General features: G+C 41.5%; 1 protein-coding gene across 2 annotated transcripts in view; it reads left to right on the forward strand.

The window, feature by feature from the left end:
* MAP2K5 (mitogen-activated protein kinase kinase 5) overlaps positions 1 to 19,089 on the forward strand; it is a 3,489,187-nt gene that overhangs the window by 615,999 nt on the left and 2,854,099 nt on the right. For both annotated transcript variants that reach the window (XM_044077884.1, XM_044077885.1), the window contains one exon: positions 14,448 to 14,517. In XM_044077884.1, the coding sequence (XP_043933819.1) occupies positions 14,448 to 14,517 (70 nt within the window). The remainder of the gene's footprint in view (positions 1 to 14,447; positions 14,518 to 19,089) is intronic.

Here is a 19,089-nt window from a genome sequence, read left to right on the forward strand (position 1 = left end):
GTATCTACAGAGAGGAACAAGTCCACATATAAAACCTGGCTACCCTCTGTGCAACTGACTATGAACCATTAAGGATTTTAGTATGTAGGTACACTGCATATCAGCCCAGCTTCACTGTGCACCAGTGATTATGAATTGTACCCAGTGGCTTTCTGCCAACCCCCAGTGTTCCCGATGAGCCTGACCGTCTAACACTCCTGGCTTCCTTGTGATCATTCATTTTTCCTTGTCCTACTTATCATCGTACACATATCACCTTGTGAGAGTTGGGGGTGTGGATGGGTGGGGAGAGATCTCAACTTTTTTGGAATTCTGATATTCTTCATGTTTCACTGTTGCAGTCATCACATTTGGGTTATCTGCCTGCAGGTAGCCTTCAGCCGGCCTGAATACCAGAGTCTTCGGATTTCTGCGTCAGATGCTGTCTCTTCTTCCATGACGTCAGGTCGGCAGAGGTATAAAACATGCAGCTGATGCCATTACATCAGTCTTTCTTGCCGTACGGTGCCCGAAGCAGAAGCAGTTCGCAAGTGTTGGTCGGCTGACTCCTGAAATTTTCGTTTTCGAGTTTCAGACCTGAAGTCTTCAAAAAAAGTTAAGTACCCTGTTGGGGATCATTTTTCTTGCTCTAACCGAAGTTAGCAATTGTCTTACCTGTGGAAAGCAAATACCTCATTGAGATTTTCATTCTTACTGCATTCCCTGCTTAGGCCCAGACCATGACGTCCCCTGTTGTCAGTTTTGCGCCTTATTCAAACCCGAACTATCTGTCATCAGGCTATTTTTGCAGCTAATTTTTGTATTCATTCTGTGTACTCTGAAATGGCTTTGTCAAGCCATCCGACTACCGATCTTCCGAAAAAACATAAGGATAAAGACAGAGACAGACCACATAGGTCCAAAACAGCTGACAACGCTTCTGTTAAGCTAGTCACCAGTCCACTGGTACTCAGTGAGGTGCTTTCGCAGCCCCTGATACCCACTACTTCTGATTCGCAGGCCTCTACTGAGACCCATTTGGAGTCCAGTATGCCGCAAGATGCTTCTTCGACTGTGGAACCTGTGGATGTCTCTACCTTGGATGGGTCCGGAGCCGCTGTGCAGGCAGTGGCTTCTGAGGGTGTATTCAGGCCTACAGACATTCATATTAAACCAGGCCTAAAACTCGCACCACGCCTAGAAAACCGATGACCAAACCACAGGCCCAGGCCCATATGCCTAAAAAACTAATGCTTAGAATGGCTGAAGACCTCATTACCTTGATTAGAGTAAGCCAGCCTTCCCCCTCTAAGGGAACTATAACTGAGTTTCTTTCTGATTCTTCTGATCAGGAATCAGATTTTTCTGCTCCTTCTGATTACCAGGATTTGCCCTTATCTACTTATGAGGATTCTGATGCAGAGGATTCCATTCCGTCTGCTTCCCCTCCAGAAGATTTTTCTTTTGGTGAAACCTTGCACACTCTTAGGGAGAATTCCGCTGGGAAAACCAGGATTACTCTGACTCCAAAAAGAGGCTTAGGGAATTCTTACTCCTACCTCATCACAGGCCTTTAGCTATCCATCCTGCTCTGGACATTGTAGATGATGCTTTTTTGGAATCTAGCCTTTCCCCAGACACTTTACCTCCAGCTCCCAGAAAACCTGACAGGTATTACAGAGTACCTGACTCTCACAAGTTCCTCTTCAAGAATCCTTCTGTAGATCCAGAGACCATTTCCCAAGGACCAAAAGGTATTAAGGCTACTACTGCCAAAAATCCTACCCCTTCTGATAGAGATTCTAGAGCCTTAGACAGATGGGGTAAGAAGGTATACACTTCTGCTACTTTGGCCATCAGGGCTTTAAATTGCCAGTTTCATATGTTAAAGTATTAGCAGCATGTTATGGTGCTACTTAAACAGAAAATGATGTTGATTCCTGACTGTACTGAACACAAAGAATTACAGGATTTAATGCATTTTGCAGAACAAGTTGGTAAACATACTTTGCAATGTGGTTTTGATGCTTTAGAAGCATCTTGCAGGGCTGCTGTCACTGGGTCTGTACTTAGAAGGCATGCTTGGCTTAAGGAACAAAACTTGCCAGATCATGTAAAAGCTAAATTACTGGATGCTCCCTTAAACCAAGATTGCCTTTTTGGTAACAAAGCAGAAGTCATCCTCAAAAGGATGGAGGGAAAAGCTAAATCTATGCAAACTGTTAAAGATTTCCTACAAGTACAGCCTTCCAGATTCAGTAGGCATTGGCCTTCTAAGAACTGGTCCTTTCCAGTCCCTTCTAGGCTTTTTCAGTCCAAACGCAGGAACAGCAGACCACCTAGGCTACAGTCTCAGGCTTCGAAAGCTCACCCTGCATGCAAAAAACTGGGAATTCATTACCCAGGACAATTGGGTTTTGAACATAGTTTCCCAAAGATACAGATTCCACTTCCACACCCTACCAACATCAAATGGTTGGCCAGACCTACCCCCAAATCAATTGGCCGAGGCCCAACAGCAGGTTCTCTCTCTCCTCAATATCAGGGCTATTCAGCCTGTCCCAGCAGAACAAAGGAGACAAGGCTTTTATTCGAGTTTTTCGGGTATCCAGAAAAGACAACTCCTGGCGTCCTATCATGGACCTCTCTATTCTCAACACCTTTCTGGTAGTTCCAAAATATAAAATGCTAACTCTGCAACAGCTTCTTCCCATGCTAGCCAAGGATGCCTGGCTGGCAACCCTAGACTTAAAGGAAGCTTACCTGCATATCCCAATAAGGGAATCTTGCAGGAAATACCTACGCTTCAGGGCAGGCTCCATGCACTATCAGTTCTCTGCACTTCCTTTTGGCTTATCTACTGCGCCCAGGGTATTCACAAAGTGCCTAGCTTCAGCCATTGCATTTTGCAGGCAGAGAAATATTCATATTTACCCATATTTGGACGATTGTCTGATTCAGGCTGAAAGCCAGGACTTGCTATTACAACACCTGCATTCATAAAGAAACTTCTAACCTCACTGGGGTAAACCATCAACGAAAAGAAATCTCACCTAGTACCCTGCCAACAGGTTGTATTCCTGGGAGCAAGCTTGAACACAGCTTCCCAGATGGCATTCCTCACTCCAGATAAACAAGTTTACTTGACAACCTACTTCAAACTATTGGCCACAAAACCCCAGCTATCTGCAAGGAAAATACTGCAAGCTCTGGGGTTCATGGCGTCTTGCATTTTACTAATTCCATATGCAAGACTGTGTACGAGGAAACTCCAATGGTATCTAAAAAGCCTATGGTGTCAACATTCTCAGGACCTGGAAATAATGATTTCTATCAATCCTTGTATCCAGGCAGAGTTCCTTTGGTGGGCAGAGGCCTGCTACCACAACAAGGGACTACCTTTCACTCTACCCCCTGCTGCCCAAACCCTAACATCAGACGCATCAGACTGTGCATGGGGGGCTCACATGGCAGGGCAGTGCATTCAGGGCAAATGGAACCTGAGAACGATGCACCTGCATATCAATCAAAAAGAAATGTTAGCTGTACAGAATGCTCTGACAGCCTTCAAAGACAGTATTCTTCCAGGACAACTATTGGTAAAGACAGACAACACCACAGTTATGTGGTACATAAACAAACAGGAGGAACCCACTTGTACCCTCTCTGCAGACTAGCCATGACTCTGTGGAACACAGCCTTGAGCTACCAAGTACACCTGCAAGCTCAATTCCTGCCAGGCATACTAAATTCATTGGCAGACGACAAGCCGAAATCTCATGGACCCACACAAATGGAAACTAGAAGCCAAAATATTCAACCTCTTGAGGAACAAATGGGGGACTCCAGAGATGGACCTGTTTGCCTCTCCTCAGAACTAACAATTGAACAAATTCTGCACAAGAACTCCCCACAGCCAAGCTTGGAAAGTGGATGCCCTGTCCTTTACCTGGGAAAGCCTCTCAGTTTATGTCTTTCTCCCTCTGCCTCTCCTCTCAAAGGTTCTACTAAAGATCAAACAGAACAAGCCAAGGACAATACTGATTGCACCGGACTGCACTGGTACCCCCTCTTGCACAGTATGGCACTGCAACAACCATGGCACCTGCTTCAGACCCCTTCCCTGCTGTCCCAGCAGGCATGCCTGATTTTGCACCCTCAGCTTCAAACCCTGAACCTTGCAGCCTGGCTAATTCCTTGAGCTCTCCCTTAGCATCCCTCAGTAAGCAGGTACTGGATGTCATTCTGGAGGCAAGGAGGTATAGTACTAGAAAATCCTATGCTGAAAAGTGGAAAAGATACTGTTCCTGGAGCCAGACTCAAGGGATGGGCACAGCGGTGCCCAGCTTACCTCAGATTCTACAGTACTTAACAGAAATGCTTCACAGGGGCCTATCCTTCTTGTCAATTAAAGTTAATGCCTCTGCCATTTCAGCACATTATAATACAGATCCACCCTTTTTCTCTCACCCCTTGCTAAAGCAATTCCTTAGAGGGGCCACAAATTTAAGACCCCACCAGGAGAGCTCCCACTTCAGCCTGGGACCTTAACTTTGTACTGGAAAAGCTCACCCCCCCCCCCCTTTGAGCCAGCTGCAACAGCAGAGTTGAAATTCCTTTCTTGGAAAACTGCCTTCCTTCTAGCCATCAGTTCAGCAAAGAAGAGTGTCTGAATTACAGGCCATCATGGCAGTGGAACCCTTCATTGTCTTCCATGCACACAGGGTTTCCCTCCGGACTAATCCTTCCTTTATGCCCAAGGTGGTGTCTAGTGTAGCCCTAAATCAGTCCATTCATTTGCCTACTTTTTTCCCTAATCCACAAAACAAAGGACTTGCACAGGCAACTTAGATTTTATTTGGACAGGACTAAGCCTCTCAGAAAATCTGAACATCTGCTAGTTGGCTTTGCTGCAGGGTCAACGGGGAAGGTCATTTCAAAGCAAACCATTTCCAAATGCATAGCCCATTGAATTAATTTTTGCTACAAGCACCATGGAAAACCTACCCTACAGGGGATAAGATCACATTCCACCAGGGCTGCATCTATCTCTGCAGTTTTTCTCAGAGGAGTCCCTACCAGGGGCATCCTAGAAGGCTGCTACCTGGAGCTCTGTACATACCTTCACCAAGCATTACCACATGCCTATCTTTTCTAAATCCAGAGCTGGATTTGCCACTGCTGCCTTGCAGGGTTTAATAGCTGGCCCTAATGCTCTTTAATTTCCTCCTCACTTCCTTAGCTTTAGGAATCAACCCAAATGTGATGACTGCAACAGTGAAACATGAAGAACACAGTACAGTTGTGTATACTTACCATAAATGTAGATGTTCGAGTGTATTCACTGTTGCAGTCCTGGTTATCCTCCCTCCAGCCCCCTGACTTCTCTTGGCTCTACCTTTACTTCTTGTTTGGTGTATTTATTTTTTCTGGTGAATTTGCTTTTTGATGGGGGTGTACCGTTCCATATAATTGCTTACTATTGTGGGGGCACCTGACATCTGGGGCAAGAAAAACTGATGTAATGGCGTCTGCTGCATGTTTTATACCCCTGACGACCTGACGTCATGGAAGAAGAGACAGCATCTGATGCAGAAATCCAAAGACTCTGGTATTCAGGCCGGCTGAGGGCTTACCTGCAGGCAGATAACCTAAATGTGATGACTGCAACAGTGAATAAACTCGAACATCTAAATTTATGGTAAGTGTGCACAACTGTACTTTTCCAGGTGTTTAAAAATGTTTTCATTTGGATTTTGTATACAGCTGTTCTATATATTTGCATGTGCCTAATGTTCCCATATATTCTAAGTTTAGGTCAGTGCATGCGCTGCACTCTGTGCTGGCCTTAATAGGCTGAATGCATGCACACTTCCACAGACAGTTCGAAGTTGCCTGCTACTTTTCTGTTTCAAGATGCCGTATTTCTGGGAGTGTGTTTCCTTGCCTTACAAGAAGTTGCTCATAGTGAGGAAGTCTTGCTGTAATCATCCTGACCAGAATGGACGAGGTAGTCTCAGCCACTTCATCCCTCCCATCTTGCTTGGCCTTCTACAATAAGACCTGCAAGTCTTGCTTGTACACAGGCCATTGGCACTGCAGTAAGGCTCAATTCCTCTGCACCTTTGAGCTAGATTTAAGAGTAAAGTTTTTTGGCAGTATATTAGAACTGCTTGGCGTATGGAGTCTGGTCATTTTCCAGATTTTCAGGTAACAGAAAGCTACAGAAGAGAGAGGCATGGGATATCCAGCAGTAACTATTTCTCTAACACCTTGGACTGGTTCTCTTTGTGAAGTCAAAGAAAAAAAAGCACTGAAGAGGAAGTATGTAGATTCCCCTAAGCATTCTTTCCCTCTGGATGCCTAAATTGGTGAAGGGGAGGCTTTCTCACTGTCTCCTCCTGAATACCTCTAGTTCAGGGAGGTTCTTGAACTAATGAGACAGAAGGGGAGTTATCCTTTTGACCCGGTCTCTAAATCAGAGGAAATTCTGCAGGAAGATTTCTGCTCTGCCCTACTGTCCTCTTGAGTGGTTCCTCCCGCCAACAAGGTGGTAGTGCATGTCATGCACAAGATCTGGCAGGAGCCGGAAGTAGTAGTGCCTATACCTAGGAGACAGTTCTGGAATCTCTGGTTTCCCAAGGGTCGGGAATCATGAAATAAGACTCCACTGGTCTACTCCACAGTGGCGACAGTAGCCTCAAAAAAAAAAAAAATGATCCATGTCTTTGCACCTTTTTAGCAAGTGCATCTGTGAGAGCTTGGAACTGAATGCATACTTTTTAATTACATTTTGATAGTGTAGTACCGAAGAAATTAACCTACTTGTATAGTGTGCATCACCAAACACTCAAGGGATGTGCAAAACTAACTTTAGAAAACTAGTGATTGCATGCATTACTCTACAGACCTTAAAATGGAATGGATAAGAATAGCTTAGCAGTAGTGGCATGTAGAACTTCACCAAGCAAAACCAGCTGACTGATGTAGATGCCATTGAGGTGGCCTCTCACAAAAAGAAATCCATATTGTGAAAGTGGTGGTCAAAATAAGCATGGATGTTGAACCATTTTAACTGGTTGAATTTAGAAAGGAAAGTGGCAGTCAAAAAGTTCATTATCTGAGCATTCCCAACATTTACAGGACGCTGATGGTGATTAAAAAGACATCACTGCTGGGTACGTGCCATGGAGGGAATAAAACCTTGATTGTAATATCCATGTTTAATCAGTGACCTTGGCACTGAAAGAGCTGAATGGGTAGGATGATTGAAGTGGCCAGCACTAGCTTGTCCATCCTGGGGAGACTGGCAACCTGTTCTGCTATTATACTGATACCAAGCAGAGTCTGGGTGTGTTGCAGTAAGGCAGCATGAAGGGCTGAGTACAAGTACCTCCTAAGCTACACATCTGCATTCTGTAGCAGAGTTTGGTGCATGAATGTAAGCACATATCATTCCTTTACTGGTAATGTAGGAACTCTGCCTGTCCAAGCTGCCACAAGGCAGTGGGGGTTAAGTAAATAAATAAAAAAAAGGCTTACTGAAGGAGATACCTTTGGAGCTGAGCTGTGCATTTATCTAGACCAGGGAAAATCTTCCATCTCACTCTTGGTTAGTTGCCTGTATGGATGGTGGCCCCTGGTCTGGTGATAAGCACAACCCTCGGGTGTAGTGGACGAAGTGGAATTCCATTTGGCTTGCTGATGTTCAGAATGGCCTGGTGAAAGAAAAGATTAAAAAAGACATTAGTGAACTAAAACCATATGAGTTAACTAAGATGGTACAGGAGCCCATACAGACTAATGTCACTAGCGACAGTCTAGTCAGTGTACCACAATCATTTAGGTAAAGGACACCTTGGAGATTCATGGAAGTTCTACAAGTAGGGGTTAGTACACCCTGGAACTTGCTGATCGTACAGGTCACTACTGGAAACTGCAGAAATGGAATGCTTAGATGTAAAGGTTTCCTCTGAAGCTGCTGTCTGGGAGAGGTGACCAGGAAATCCATAGATTACATTGATCAGAGTTCAGTTCAATAATGAGAAAAAAAAATTCTGATGAAAGATAGTGTAGGTGATAATGGGGAAATCCATGTATCAGAGTACTGTGAAAGGGGCGCTAACAGACACTGCTGGCAGTGATTGTGGGGAAATCCTTGGATGAGAACTACTCCACCCAAGGAAGAATCAATAGTTAGGAACACCAACTATGCGAGTGTTTTTTTTTTTTAGCCTAATTTACATTCTGATGGTTGTGTGGCTTAGATTGCAGATGTTCAAGGTTCTGCAGACCCTGAAAAGGTTGACTGTATGGATTCTGTTTTTGCCTCTACCTGTGGACTAATGGTGTTTGTACTAAGTGACTCACAATCAACCAAGCCATGAAATTGCCAGAAGAATGCAATCTCTGTCTTCACCTTCATATTTATGTGACGTTCAACCCTGCATACTGAGTTGGATTGAGGTTTATGGTTAAGCCTCACCAGTCATAAGTAAGTCCTGCTTCAGCCATGGTCGGTCATTGATTGTTATCATAGTATCTTTTTTCTAAACCCTGATTAATTCAGATTTTTGTAGTGACTGCACCTTCAGCCTTCACCAGTAGTCAGTAGTACTGTATTGCTTCCATATTTTTTATCTGAAAGAAAAAGCTTTTCCATCTTTTACTCATTCTCTTCTGCTCATTCGAACCTCTGTTTATCTAAGTATATTTTATAATCTGGGTTCTTAGCATCATTAATGGATATTCTGAATCTGTACATGTAGATAGTTTTGTTGCTGTCATTTAGACATTGGTTTGCATTTTTTACATGATTTTTCTGCACAATTCTGGTACAACAGTTATCTGATAACTAGGCTACTAAAAAGCAAGATGCTGTGTACACGATGCCTGTCAAATGAAAGATATGAAATAGTGTAGCACTAAATATCCATTTCAACTCTGTTACTCGAGTTTGAGGACATACCAGTAATGGCATGACCTACTGTGGAAAGGACAGCTAGGTATACAGTGGAGAATGAACTGATTACTGTATAATTCAGTGGGATAGTGTTACACCGGAGGTCATTGGTAGCAATATGCCTGCCTTTATATGCAGAAAGGAAAGAGGATGCCTTTAAATTTAACTTTACGTGCGCATATGCATAATGCCCAGAGAAAAGTTGTATTGAGTGGGGTTTGCTGGTATTTTTGATGGACAGCTGGAGTCGTAACATATTGGTTTACATTTCACGGTTCCTTAGTTCTTTTTGGTAATTTTGTGCCTACTGTGTACTTGTCGGCTATGCAACATTAAGGAATACTTTTATTTATATTTCAGTTCATGTTTATTTATGCTAGATAAGTTCACTTTCTTTATTCATATTCTATTGAAATTCAAAGTAAGCATGGTATTGCAGGCAGTTGTACTGTTTGGAAATTTTATAATTTGCCCTTGTCTGCTTAAGTTTAGAAATGCTATGCCTTACAGCCTATCATAAGAATCATTCTTTTAATTGTTGTCTTTAAATTGTTTCACTGCCATCTTCAAACATTGAAGTTTGCAACTACAGAAGAATTGTAAAGCACATGTTTGTTCTAGAGTTGAAGTTTTGTTGTTGCCTATGAATCGGAAATGTCTTTTTGCCATAATTTTGAAGCAATGGTAGCACTGCTGCCATCACTTGTAGCCAAAAGAGATTTCAGGTAACAGTATTTGTGAGTGGGGGGTGTACCATCCAAGGAAATCTGTGCCATTACCTAATCAGGAAGGCTGTGGTGGTCTTATTTGACGTGGCTAAGATTGCTAGAGGTAGCCTGAATGTGTTGGTTCTAAGTAGTTCATGGTCATTAATTTTAAGCGATTCATTGTTAAATAGTCTGGGCAAGACTTTGACTAGTCTCTTTATAGAATGCCAGTCATTAATGGGTACATATAACTTTGAAAAGGAAATGAAGACAGTAGACCTTCCTTAAATCTGATACCTTTAATGTATTGACTAGGTTAATTACATTGGTATAATTTTAAACTTACAGAACTGGTCTGTTATTTTACCAGAAGTTTTTATTTAAATTACATATTTACCTTATGTTATTAGTAAAAGCTAATGAAACTTAAGCTGACCTCTTTGAACAGCACTTAACTTCCTTTTGTGTGGCTGCAGTGACCCATATTCATTAGATGGTTTGAGCCAGCTGCTGAGGCCAAGCCATCAGAAGAAAGATCAATATTTGACATGTTTCAGCTCTCCTTCCAACTTCCTCCTTTAAAAAGAGTGAATCATTCTATGGTATTCAGTTATCCATATAGTTAATTTTTTGTAGTAGTCTTAACACGTTTTACAGTATTATAGCAGTCCACAAGAAAGACATATAAAGAAGGAAGTCTGTCAACAGCTCTGTGTGTACAAATTTGCAGGGTCCATAAGCAGACATTTAATTCCAAGAATAGCAAAGGCGTTGGCTGTTCTGGCTATTTTAAAATACAGTAAGAATTGTCTTTAGAGTTAGCAGACACAGTGAACCAGAGATAGATATTAAGTGATGTTTTAATGCAGGTATCAGTCAAAAGAAGGGTAGTAGTGAGTGCCTTTTCTGACTCACAATGCTGCGAGTTTTGTTATTGACTGGTGCAGGTTTTATTGATGACATAAAGGGATGATGAAAAAAAAAATGAAAAGGAAAAAAAAAAAAACACATTCACAAATCTATTACTCAAGGCAGACTGAGGATAAAACCTGGATGAAGCCCAGATAATCTAAGTTTGATTAGAGGCTTGGTTGCCTGATGATGCTTGCAGGGAGGTTGGATATACCTGTTTTGGAGGGGAGGGGCATGACAGATATCTGTGTCTGGCAGAGCTCAGGTGAAGACCAGAGATTGGAGAGGTGATGCAGGGTTGACTAGATAGGAGGACAGAGAAGGTGTGGCCACCCTTTGTGCCAGGGACAGGGCATGTACTCAGTGAGCTCTCTATTGTCCATACATCGTGACAATATTATCAGCATATTTGGGCTGGGACTTGAGGCTAACAGAAAAACACTGCAAGCAACAATATGGGAGTCCCTACCTGCCTCATCCTGCTCCACTTGCGTGGCAAACCCTTTAACCTCTGTTTGACTCATGCATAGAGAGGGAGGACTCCATGCTGAGGTCCTCTTCCAGTAGGGAGGCCCTCTCATAGTGGGGTTCACACTGGGATTATTTGACAGGAGGTGACTATAGGGGCAGGTAGGACCTGACGTCAGTGGCAGCAACAAAAAAAAATAATCTAATACTCAGTGACTCATTCCCACCTCCCTGGAATCCTTGGTTTGAGGTACTGAAAGTATTTTGTGTCCTTTACTTCACTGTGGCTACTGCTAGACAATACGTAGGTATTTGGAAGTGTAGTATTTGTGGTTGTGCCAGATTGACAGGTCTGAAGAGCATCAGCTGAATGACAGCAGGTCTGCAGAGGATGGGATAAAAGAACAGAAACATTTTTTAGATTCAATGCCCTTCTTGTGCACAGGATAAAGACATCTTGTATGCAGAGAGGAAAAGATTGTGCATTACATGAGTTAGAAAAACATCTGTAGCTTTCAACTTTTGTGTATGCTTTCAGTACTATTTGATGCAAAATAGTAGCAAATCTTTCTTGAAGATGCCTCTCTTTAATATGTTTTATCCTTGCTTATGGAAGATATTAGCATATAATCAGCTCAGTGTATATTTTTCTTCTTACTGGTTGAAATCTGATTCATCACATCCCAGGCAAATCAAAGTACCATATAAAGAAAATTTTGTCTAGCATGTCATATGTGTATTCAGTTTGGAAGGGTTCTATATACATTGCAAAGCTAGTAGCACACTTCACTTGTTTGAAGTTTTTAGAAAGTGCTGGCTGCCTGAGGAATTCATAATTACACTGTCCTTATACCTACCAGGCATTTTATTAGCTGATATGTTGCTTATTCCTGTATGTACTAAACAGAAGTTTTAGGTTGGCCTTCAAAAATATTGAACTGTGATTGGTCAACCCTCAGAAGGATCTGGACATTAATACTGCATAGGGCATGGTCAAGAAAACAATAGTGGGCAGCACGGATTGCTTACAAAGTGAAATTATGCCATTGTAAAGCTCATCAGCTCCATGATCCTTTTGATAAACTACTGGACCAAACTTCATGGTTTGATTGATGGTTTTCTTATTTTTTTCTGTATTTCCTTTGCCTGCTAACCATGTAATCACTACTGCCATACCTCTCAACCTCTTAGAGCAAGGAATCTGGACAAAGCCAAAACAAAAAAATGGGACCAAAGAACCGAAAATAGGGACACTTTTTAAATATTTCTCTTAAAAACTTAGAAAGTTGATAGAATAGCAGGTTTTGCATTAGCATTAATTTTCTGAAGGATGTGAAGTTTGAAACTCAAATGTCTGATACTATTTTCTGGCTTCAGTCCTCAATAATTTGCCAGTGATTTTCCAGAAAACTATAATTTTATGAGAAACAGACCACAAACGTGAGGCAAAAATCTGGACATTCTGTGAAAACTTGGACAGATGAGAGTTATGACTACTGCTCATTCATTCATTCCATGTCACTGGGGTGAAAGCTGATTGGATTGTGGCCGTCACTGAGGCAGCCATGAGACATTTTTCCTTTTTGTAACCTAACCCTGTTACCAGTGAAGTGAGGGCCTGCTGTGCCATCCCCTGGGATATGCGCTTTTCTGCCCATATCCCATGAAGGCTGGCTGGCTAGCTGGCAGAAATGAGCACATGTCCCAAGTCTGTAGTGCTGCAATGCAGTTCACATCTTTCTTCAGTTGTCTTCAACATTGCAGCTGGCTGGACTGCATCTGTCTCCCCAGGATGCGCGCGCCAGTGTTGACTGCTGACTTCCCTCCACCCCACTCTGAGTTGCACCTTGATTTGGGGCCATTCAGGTCCTACTCCAAACTTCATCTGTGTGTACCTCAGAGCTGGGTGGTTTGACAGCTGTATCTGAAGCTATAGCAGTTCAAAACTTTGTGTGTATTTGTGTCTGTCTTCTCCATTGTTATAAAGTACAGTGCAGAATGTCACAGCTTCAGTGATTCCCCCCCCCCCCCACACACACACACACACACACACATACACCACACACACAAACGTTACTGGTGCTTTTAGAGAAATTCAGATAAGATATTTCTCACAGTAATGCTCAAAGGGCAGCTTTTGTTGCTAAATCATGTTCTGTGTGATAAAATGTCACAGGTCTTGTCAGTTAAGTTGAGATGTTGCTTTCTGGCACTGTTTTAAAACACGCACACACAGATTTGCCAGATACAGATTTTATTGACTGTTATCGAGCTATGTTTAAAGTGTGATAGTTGAGATATTTCACTATGAATAAAAATGGAAAGGACTGTTATTTCTTAACAAAACACCAAAAATAAACACAAATAGGGCAGCCACGGTGGTGCAGCGGTTAGCGTTGTTGCCTCACAGCAAGAGGTTCTGTGGTTCAATCCTTGGCTGGGGTGCCTTCTGTGCGGAGTCTGCATGTCTTCCCTGTGGTCGCATGGGTTTCCTCCGGGTGCTCTGGTTTCCTCCCACATCCCAAAGACATGCTATAGGTGGATTGGACACACTAAATTGGCCCTAGATGTGAGTGCGTGTGTGTGTGCTTTCTGTGGAACGTTGGGCGCCGGGCTGGCAACTCGACATCATAAAACTCCACTGCCAATCATGAGCGGACAGGTGATCCGCTGTGGCGACCCCTAACCGGGAAAAAGCCAAAGAAGAAATAGATCCTTTAAAACCATTAAAATAAAAAGGTCAGCAAAAGCTGAATGTAAGAAGCCATTTACTAACAGCAGTAATGCCCCTCCCAGTTGGACGTTATAGGGAAGTAATAGACCTTTCATGGATGAGAATTCCCTCCATCAGTGAATTCTGGCCTTGCACCACCCTCTTAGTGGCTTATTTCTGTATCATGCCCACCATGCCTGGCATTATTGGTTTACATATATTTTTTCACGTCTGTCATTTAAAATTTTTCCCATTTCTATTAATTTTTCCTTTCCTTATAAGTGTTAATTGCTTTGTTTTATGAAGATTTTTTTGTCCAAAACTGTTGTAGGTCAGATAACTTACTGATGCATTGTGATATGATATACTTTTTTTTTTTTTGCTAGCAGACAGCATCCATGCTTTTGAACTGCATTTGTTTCCCTGTTGTATTATGATGGACACACAGTGGGTTTCTGTACTGGACTACATTCTCTTCAGCTTCATAAACATTGTTATAGAAGTACCTTGTCCTGCTGTTTTCTCAGCGGGCAGCCTTTTAGCTGTGTGGTCATTTGTCTAATTACTTCCTGTTGTTAATGAAAAAGCTTTTTAAAGCCCTTTCATTGAAGTGTCTCGTGTGAAATAATCAGTTTGTGGATGAATTTGATTTGAACAGTCTCAACTGTGAGGATTTATTTACTCTCAGTCTTTGATTTGTTTGCAGTATTACACAACAGTAATGGAACAGCAAGTGAACGGAGAGATGATTGAACCTCTGCAGATTTATCCAAGAGGTAATCCTGTTATTACATTTAGATAATTGGTGCTTTCTGTAACTTGGTTGTGTAGCATTATATACAGAACTGCTTCAAGGCCCAGCTACTGTGTAATAGCAACAGAACAGCTTGAAAGTACTTACTTTAAACAGTCTTGCTAAAAGAAACGGATAATTCTAAGATTTCTTTCTTTTGTTTTAGCAGATGCTGCAGTGGCTGGTATTTTGCATAAAAATAACAGATGAGGCCTCGTATGCCTAATCAATCAGCCATTGCATTTATTTAATTTGTAACTCCCTATCCTGAATTGCTTTTCAGTTTTTTTACAGTGGGTCCTGCCAGATCTCCTGCATGGCATGGATTATCGCATGGATTTTTTTAAAATACTACAATTTTATACTCTGTATCTTGTGATGAACAAGTTTGAGGCATTTGTCTTGCAATCCTTTGGTAAATGTTACAAAGACATACATCTAGAGCATTTCACCCAGGGCCTCTTCTGAAAATTGGCTTTGTTCCAAGTCAGAGCTTCCCGGTTAACAAATGTCAAATAAATTAAGCTAAATAAATAAACAATTTTTTTTTAACGTCTGCATTGTTTTCTGGTTATGTCTGATTTTTTCTGTTTCTTTTTTTAATTTATTTTTTGTAATTTTTCAACATTTGCAAAGTTTGACAAGACCATACTAACATTGCACTTAGTATGTTCAGTGATTCTCATCTTAAAATGACAAACAAATGTTTTCTGTTTGTCTCTCCCTGTGTGTGTGTATGTGTATATATGTATGTATATGTATATATATATATATATATATATATCTATACATATATATATATATATATCTATATATATATATATATATATATGTATATGTATATCTATATATATATATATATATATATATATATATATATATATATATATATATATATATATATATATATATATATATATATATATATTCTCCCAGAATGCATTGCAGTGCATTTCTCCTTAACCTGTTTGGGGGGGGGGGGGGGGGCTTGGACATAGCAAGCTAAAGTAGAATACGCATGCATTATCAGAAATCATAAGAAACAGATGTGTTAGGTTAGAACCAGGATCATTAAGTAATGAATACCACTAGTTCAACCATTAACAGCCTTGCCTGCTTTCACTTGTACATACTACTTTCACTCTCCCTGGCTTGGAAAATCCTCCCTGAACAGCCACAAACCCTTTCATTACATTTTCATCCATGCTTAAAATCTTTGATGTTGAGTTCTTCTGTACACATTAATGGAATAGACTAATACGCTGCTAAGGTTAAAAAAAAAAAAAAACTTTTTTTTTTTTTTTGGGAGTCCCTTCTGTGTTGGATTTCTTTATTACTCATAATCAAGTATTCCAAAGCTTATGTTTACATTTGATTAAGGGGTTCATAGTTTGCAGTTGCTGTAGGAGCAAAATTATTTTTCCAATTATTTGCAACTTCTGTAACCCTCAGTAAGCATATGTTGTGTTACAGGTTGATCGTGGGAGGATCTGCATAATGGGCTACGATTTACTTTGGTCATGTGTGTTTCACCGTCCTCAGATGTTCTACTCCATCATAGTCTTTTGATAGGTGTTGATTGTACTATTAGGCACAATACTCCCATTCTGTTTGGCTTCATGACAGAAGATCTCCAATCACATGACAAAGTTCAAAACTGCAAATACTAATGTGCAAATTGCAAGTAGAAAAGCAAAAATCTAAGTTTGCTGTTAAACTGCTAAAGCATTATTTACAGGGTGAAACTGCTCTCACCCCACACCCCTTCTTCTCTACCTTGGAATAAGGGGAATTTCCTGAGATGCTGCAGAAAGGGTTAAACATTAGTGTTTTCACAACTGAAATATTACATGTTTGACGGTAATTCACTTTCTTGTGCTCTTAAGTTGCTCTGTAGTCACACACTGAAATTGCTATGAATTTTACTGGATACATTAATCCTTAAATTTTCGTTTGATATTCTTAATCAAGAATTCTGTCTCTTTTTTAAAAGATGCTACTTTATAACACACTGATGTAAAATTGTTCTATCTCACCGTTCATTCTTACAAATGGGTTCGGAGCCAATCTACTACAAAGCTTGAGGTCTTCAGACAGCTCGAGGCCAAGTCCCTATCCCATGATGCACCTTGTGTTACCTCAGATCTAGTTTGCTGCTGCAATAGATCGGAGGTTTCCTAGCACAGCACGGGCCAGAATAGCTTTTTTTCTCAAAATTTCTAAATTTTGTCTTGTATATTGATAGTTATCCATAGTTATAATAGCAACAGTTCTACAGGGTAACGAAATAACACAAGGCTAAGTGATTTATACAGTTATCCATAGTTATTGATAGTTATAACTTTAGATCTTTAATATCTTAAAATTTGATAGTTCTCTTAATTCCTTTGGCCTTCGTTTTTTTATAGGCCTTTAGTATTCCCTTTCCCTTCTTGGTGTGCCATATATAGATATTAGAATAGCTTAGTAGAGTGTTTTATAAGCATTTATAGATATTAAAATTTGGTGTGTGTGTGTGTTTATACATTTATCCATATAGAGCCCATTTGTTTTTTTAGGGGCTACTTACTGTTTATACTATAGTGTAGTTTAAAATTGATAAAGTTTGTGTGTGTGTGTGTGTACATTCTTGCTGGATAATTCAAATCTTCTTGGTTTAGTTAGATAGTTTCATGGCTAACCAGGATAAAGATAAACATCCCAAGTCTGGGTTTAAAAAATGTCCGAAGTGCAGACAAAAGGTGTCAGTGACTGATAGTCATGTAAGTTGTGTCTGTTGTCTGGGTGCCTTGCATTTGCAAGAGAGTTGCTCCATTTGCCATTCCTTTTCAAGTAGAGTATTGCATGAAAGGAAAAGAAGATTGATAGATAGAGGACTGCTGAAATCTTCTTTTCAGGAAGCTTTGGGTGACCAGGATAAAACTAGCCAATCTCCCAAATCTTCTAAGTCCTCTAAGACGTCTTCATCAAACTTGTCGAAATCTGAAAAAAATGTCGACGTCTACTCCCCAGCTTTCGGAGCCGAGCGTCTGGTCCTTTTGGAGCCGGTTCCCAGTCCTGGAACCGGTATCCGAAGTATTGAAATCTCCTATACTCCAGTCGGTACCGCCCTCCATCCACTCATCTCAGTCCTCGATTAGCCTATCTGATTTGCATGTGGATCGTGTGGTGCAGAAGTTGCTACAGGCACTGGCGTTTGCTACATATTTATCCATTCCGACCTAAGCAGTTTCGGAACCAAAAATTGTTATTCCATCTACTACTTTTCCTCCTCCAAGCCATACTTCCCTTCTTAGGGAAAGACAATTGGATGTGCTTGATATATCTCCAGGATGCGTACTCATCTGCGCTTCTGGCTGGGAGACAGTCATTACCAGTTTCGAGCCTTGCCCTTTGGTCTCACTACAGCCCCCAGAGTGTTCAAATGTATGGCAGTGGTCACGGCTCATCTGAGATGTTTGGGATTCCAGGTGTTTCCATACTTAGATGACTGGCTCCTCACTGCCATCACCAGGCATCAGCTAATACAAGCCAGGGACACCACTCTTACTGTTTGTAATCAACTGGGCATTACCATAAATACAGAAAAATCTGCCTTGTCGCCATCGCAACATATTGTTTTTATCGGAGCAGAATTGGACACCACCGCCACCACTTTAAAACTTCCATCAGAAAGGATATTACTCCTTCATCAGCAAATCCAGAACATCATATCCAGAGGCAAGGCTCCAGCATCAGAAGTGCTAAAGTTGTTAGGGATGATGGCAGCTGCAATAATAACGATACCGTCGGGTCGCATGCACATGCGGATTCTGCAATGGCTGCTGTTCACACAATGGTCATATCAAGAGCTCCCAATGTCTCATCTCATTATTGTAACAAACACATACAAAAAGGATCTTCGGTAGTGGTTGACCTGTCTTCAAGTAATAAGTCATCCTTTTATCCTACCCTCATCATCGGCCACAGTGACCACGGACGCTTCCCTGATAGGGTAAGGGGGGCATTTTCAGGGAAGAACAGCCCAAGGCACATGGACCGAACAAGAGACACATCTGCATATCAGTGTCCTGGAGATGAGAGCGGTACTCTTGGCGTTGCAGTACTCTCTCCCTCTGGGGACAATTATGATTCAGACGGACAACATGTCAGTGGTCTGGTACTTGAACAAACAAGGAGGAACCAGGTCCTATCCCCTTTGTTGAGAGGCCCTAAGAGTATGACAGTGGGCTACAGCCACCCAGCACTTTCTGATAGCAATGCACATCCTGGGGAAATCCAACGTGATTGCAGACAAACTGAGCAGGGCAATTTTGCTGCCTCACGACTGGTCCCTCAAAAAAGAGATAGCGGAGAGAATATTCAGCAGATGGGGCCAGCCTTGCTGCAATCTTTTTGCTTCCCACATGAACAAAAAATGCAGAAGCTACTTTTCCCTGATTCCACATCCGGGAGATTCCCCAAGGGACGCACTCATGCACTATTGGCCTTCAGGTCTCCTCTATGCATTCCGACCAATTCCTCTGATGCCCAGACTACTACAGAAAGCAAAAGC

Source organism: Protopterus annectens, chromosome 7.part0 (genome assembly GCF_019279795.1).
Source record: "Protopterus annectens isolate FY-2018-M chromosome 7.part0, PAN1.0, whole genome shotgun sequence".
In the NCBI taxonomy this organism is placed as follows: Eukaryota; Metazoa; Chordata; order Ceratodontiformes; family Protopteridae; genus Protopterus; species Protopterus annectens.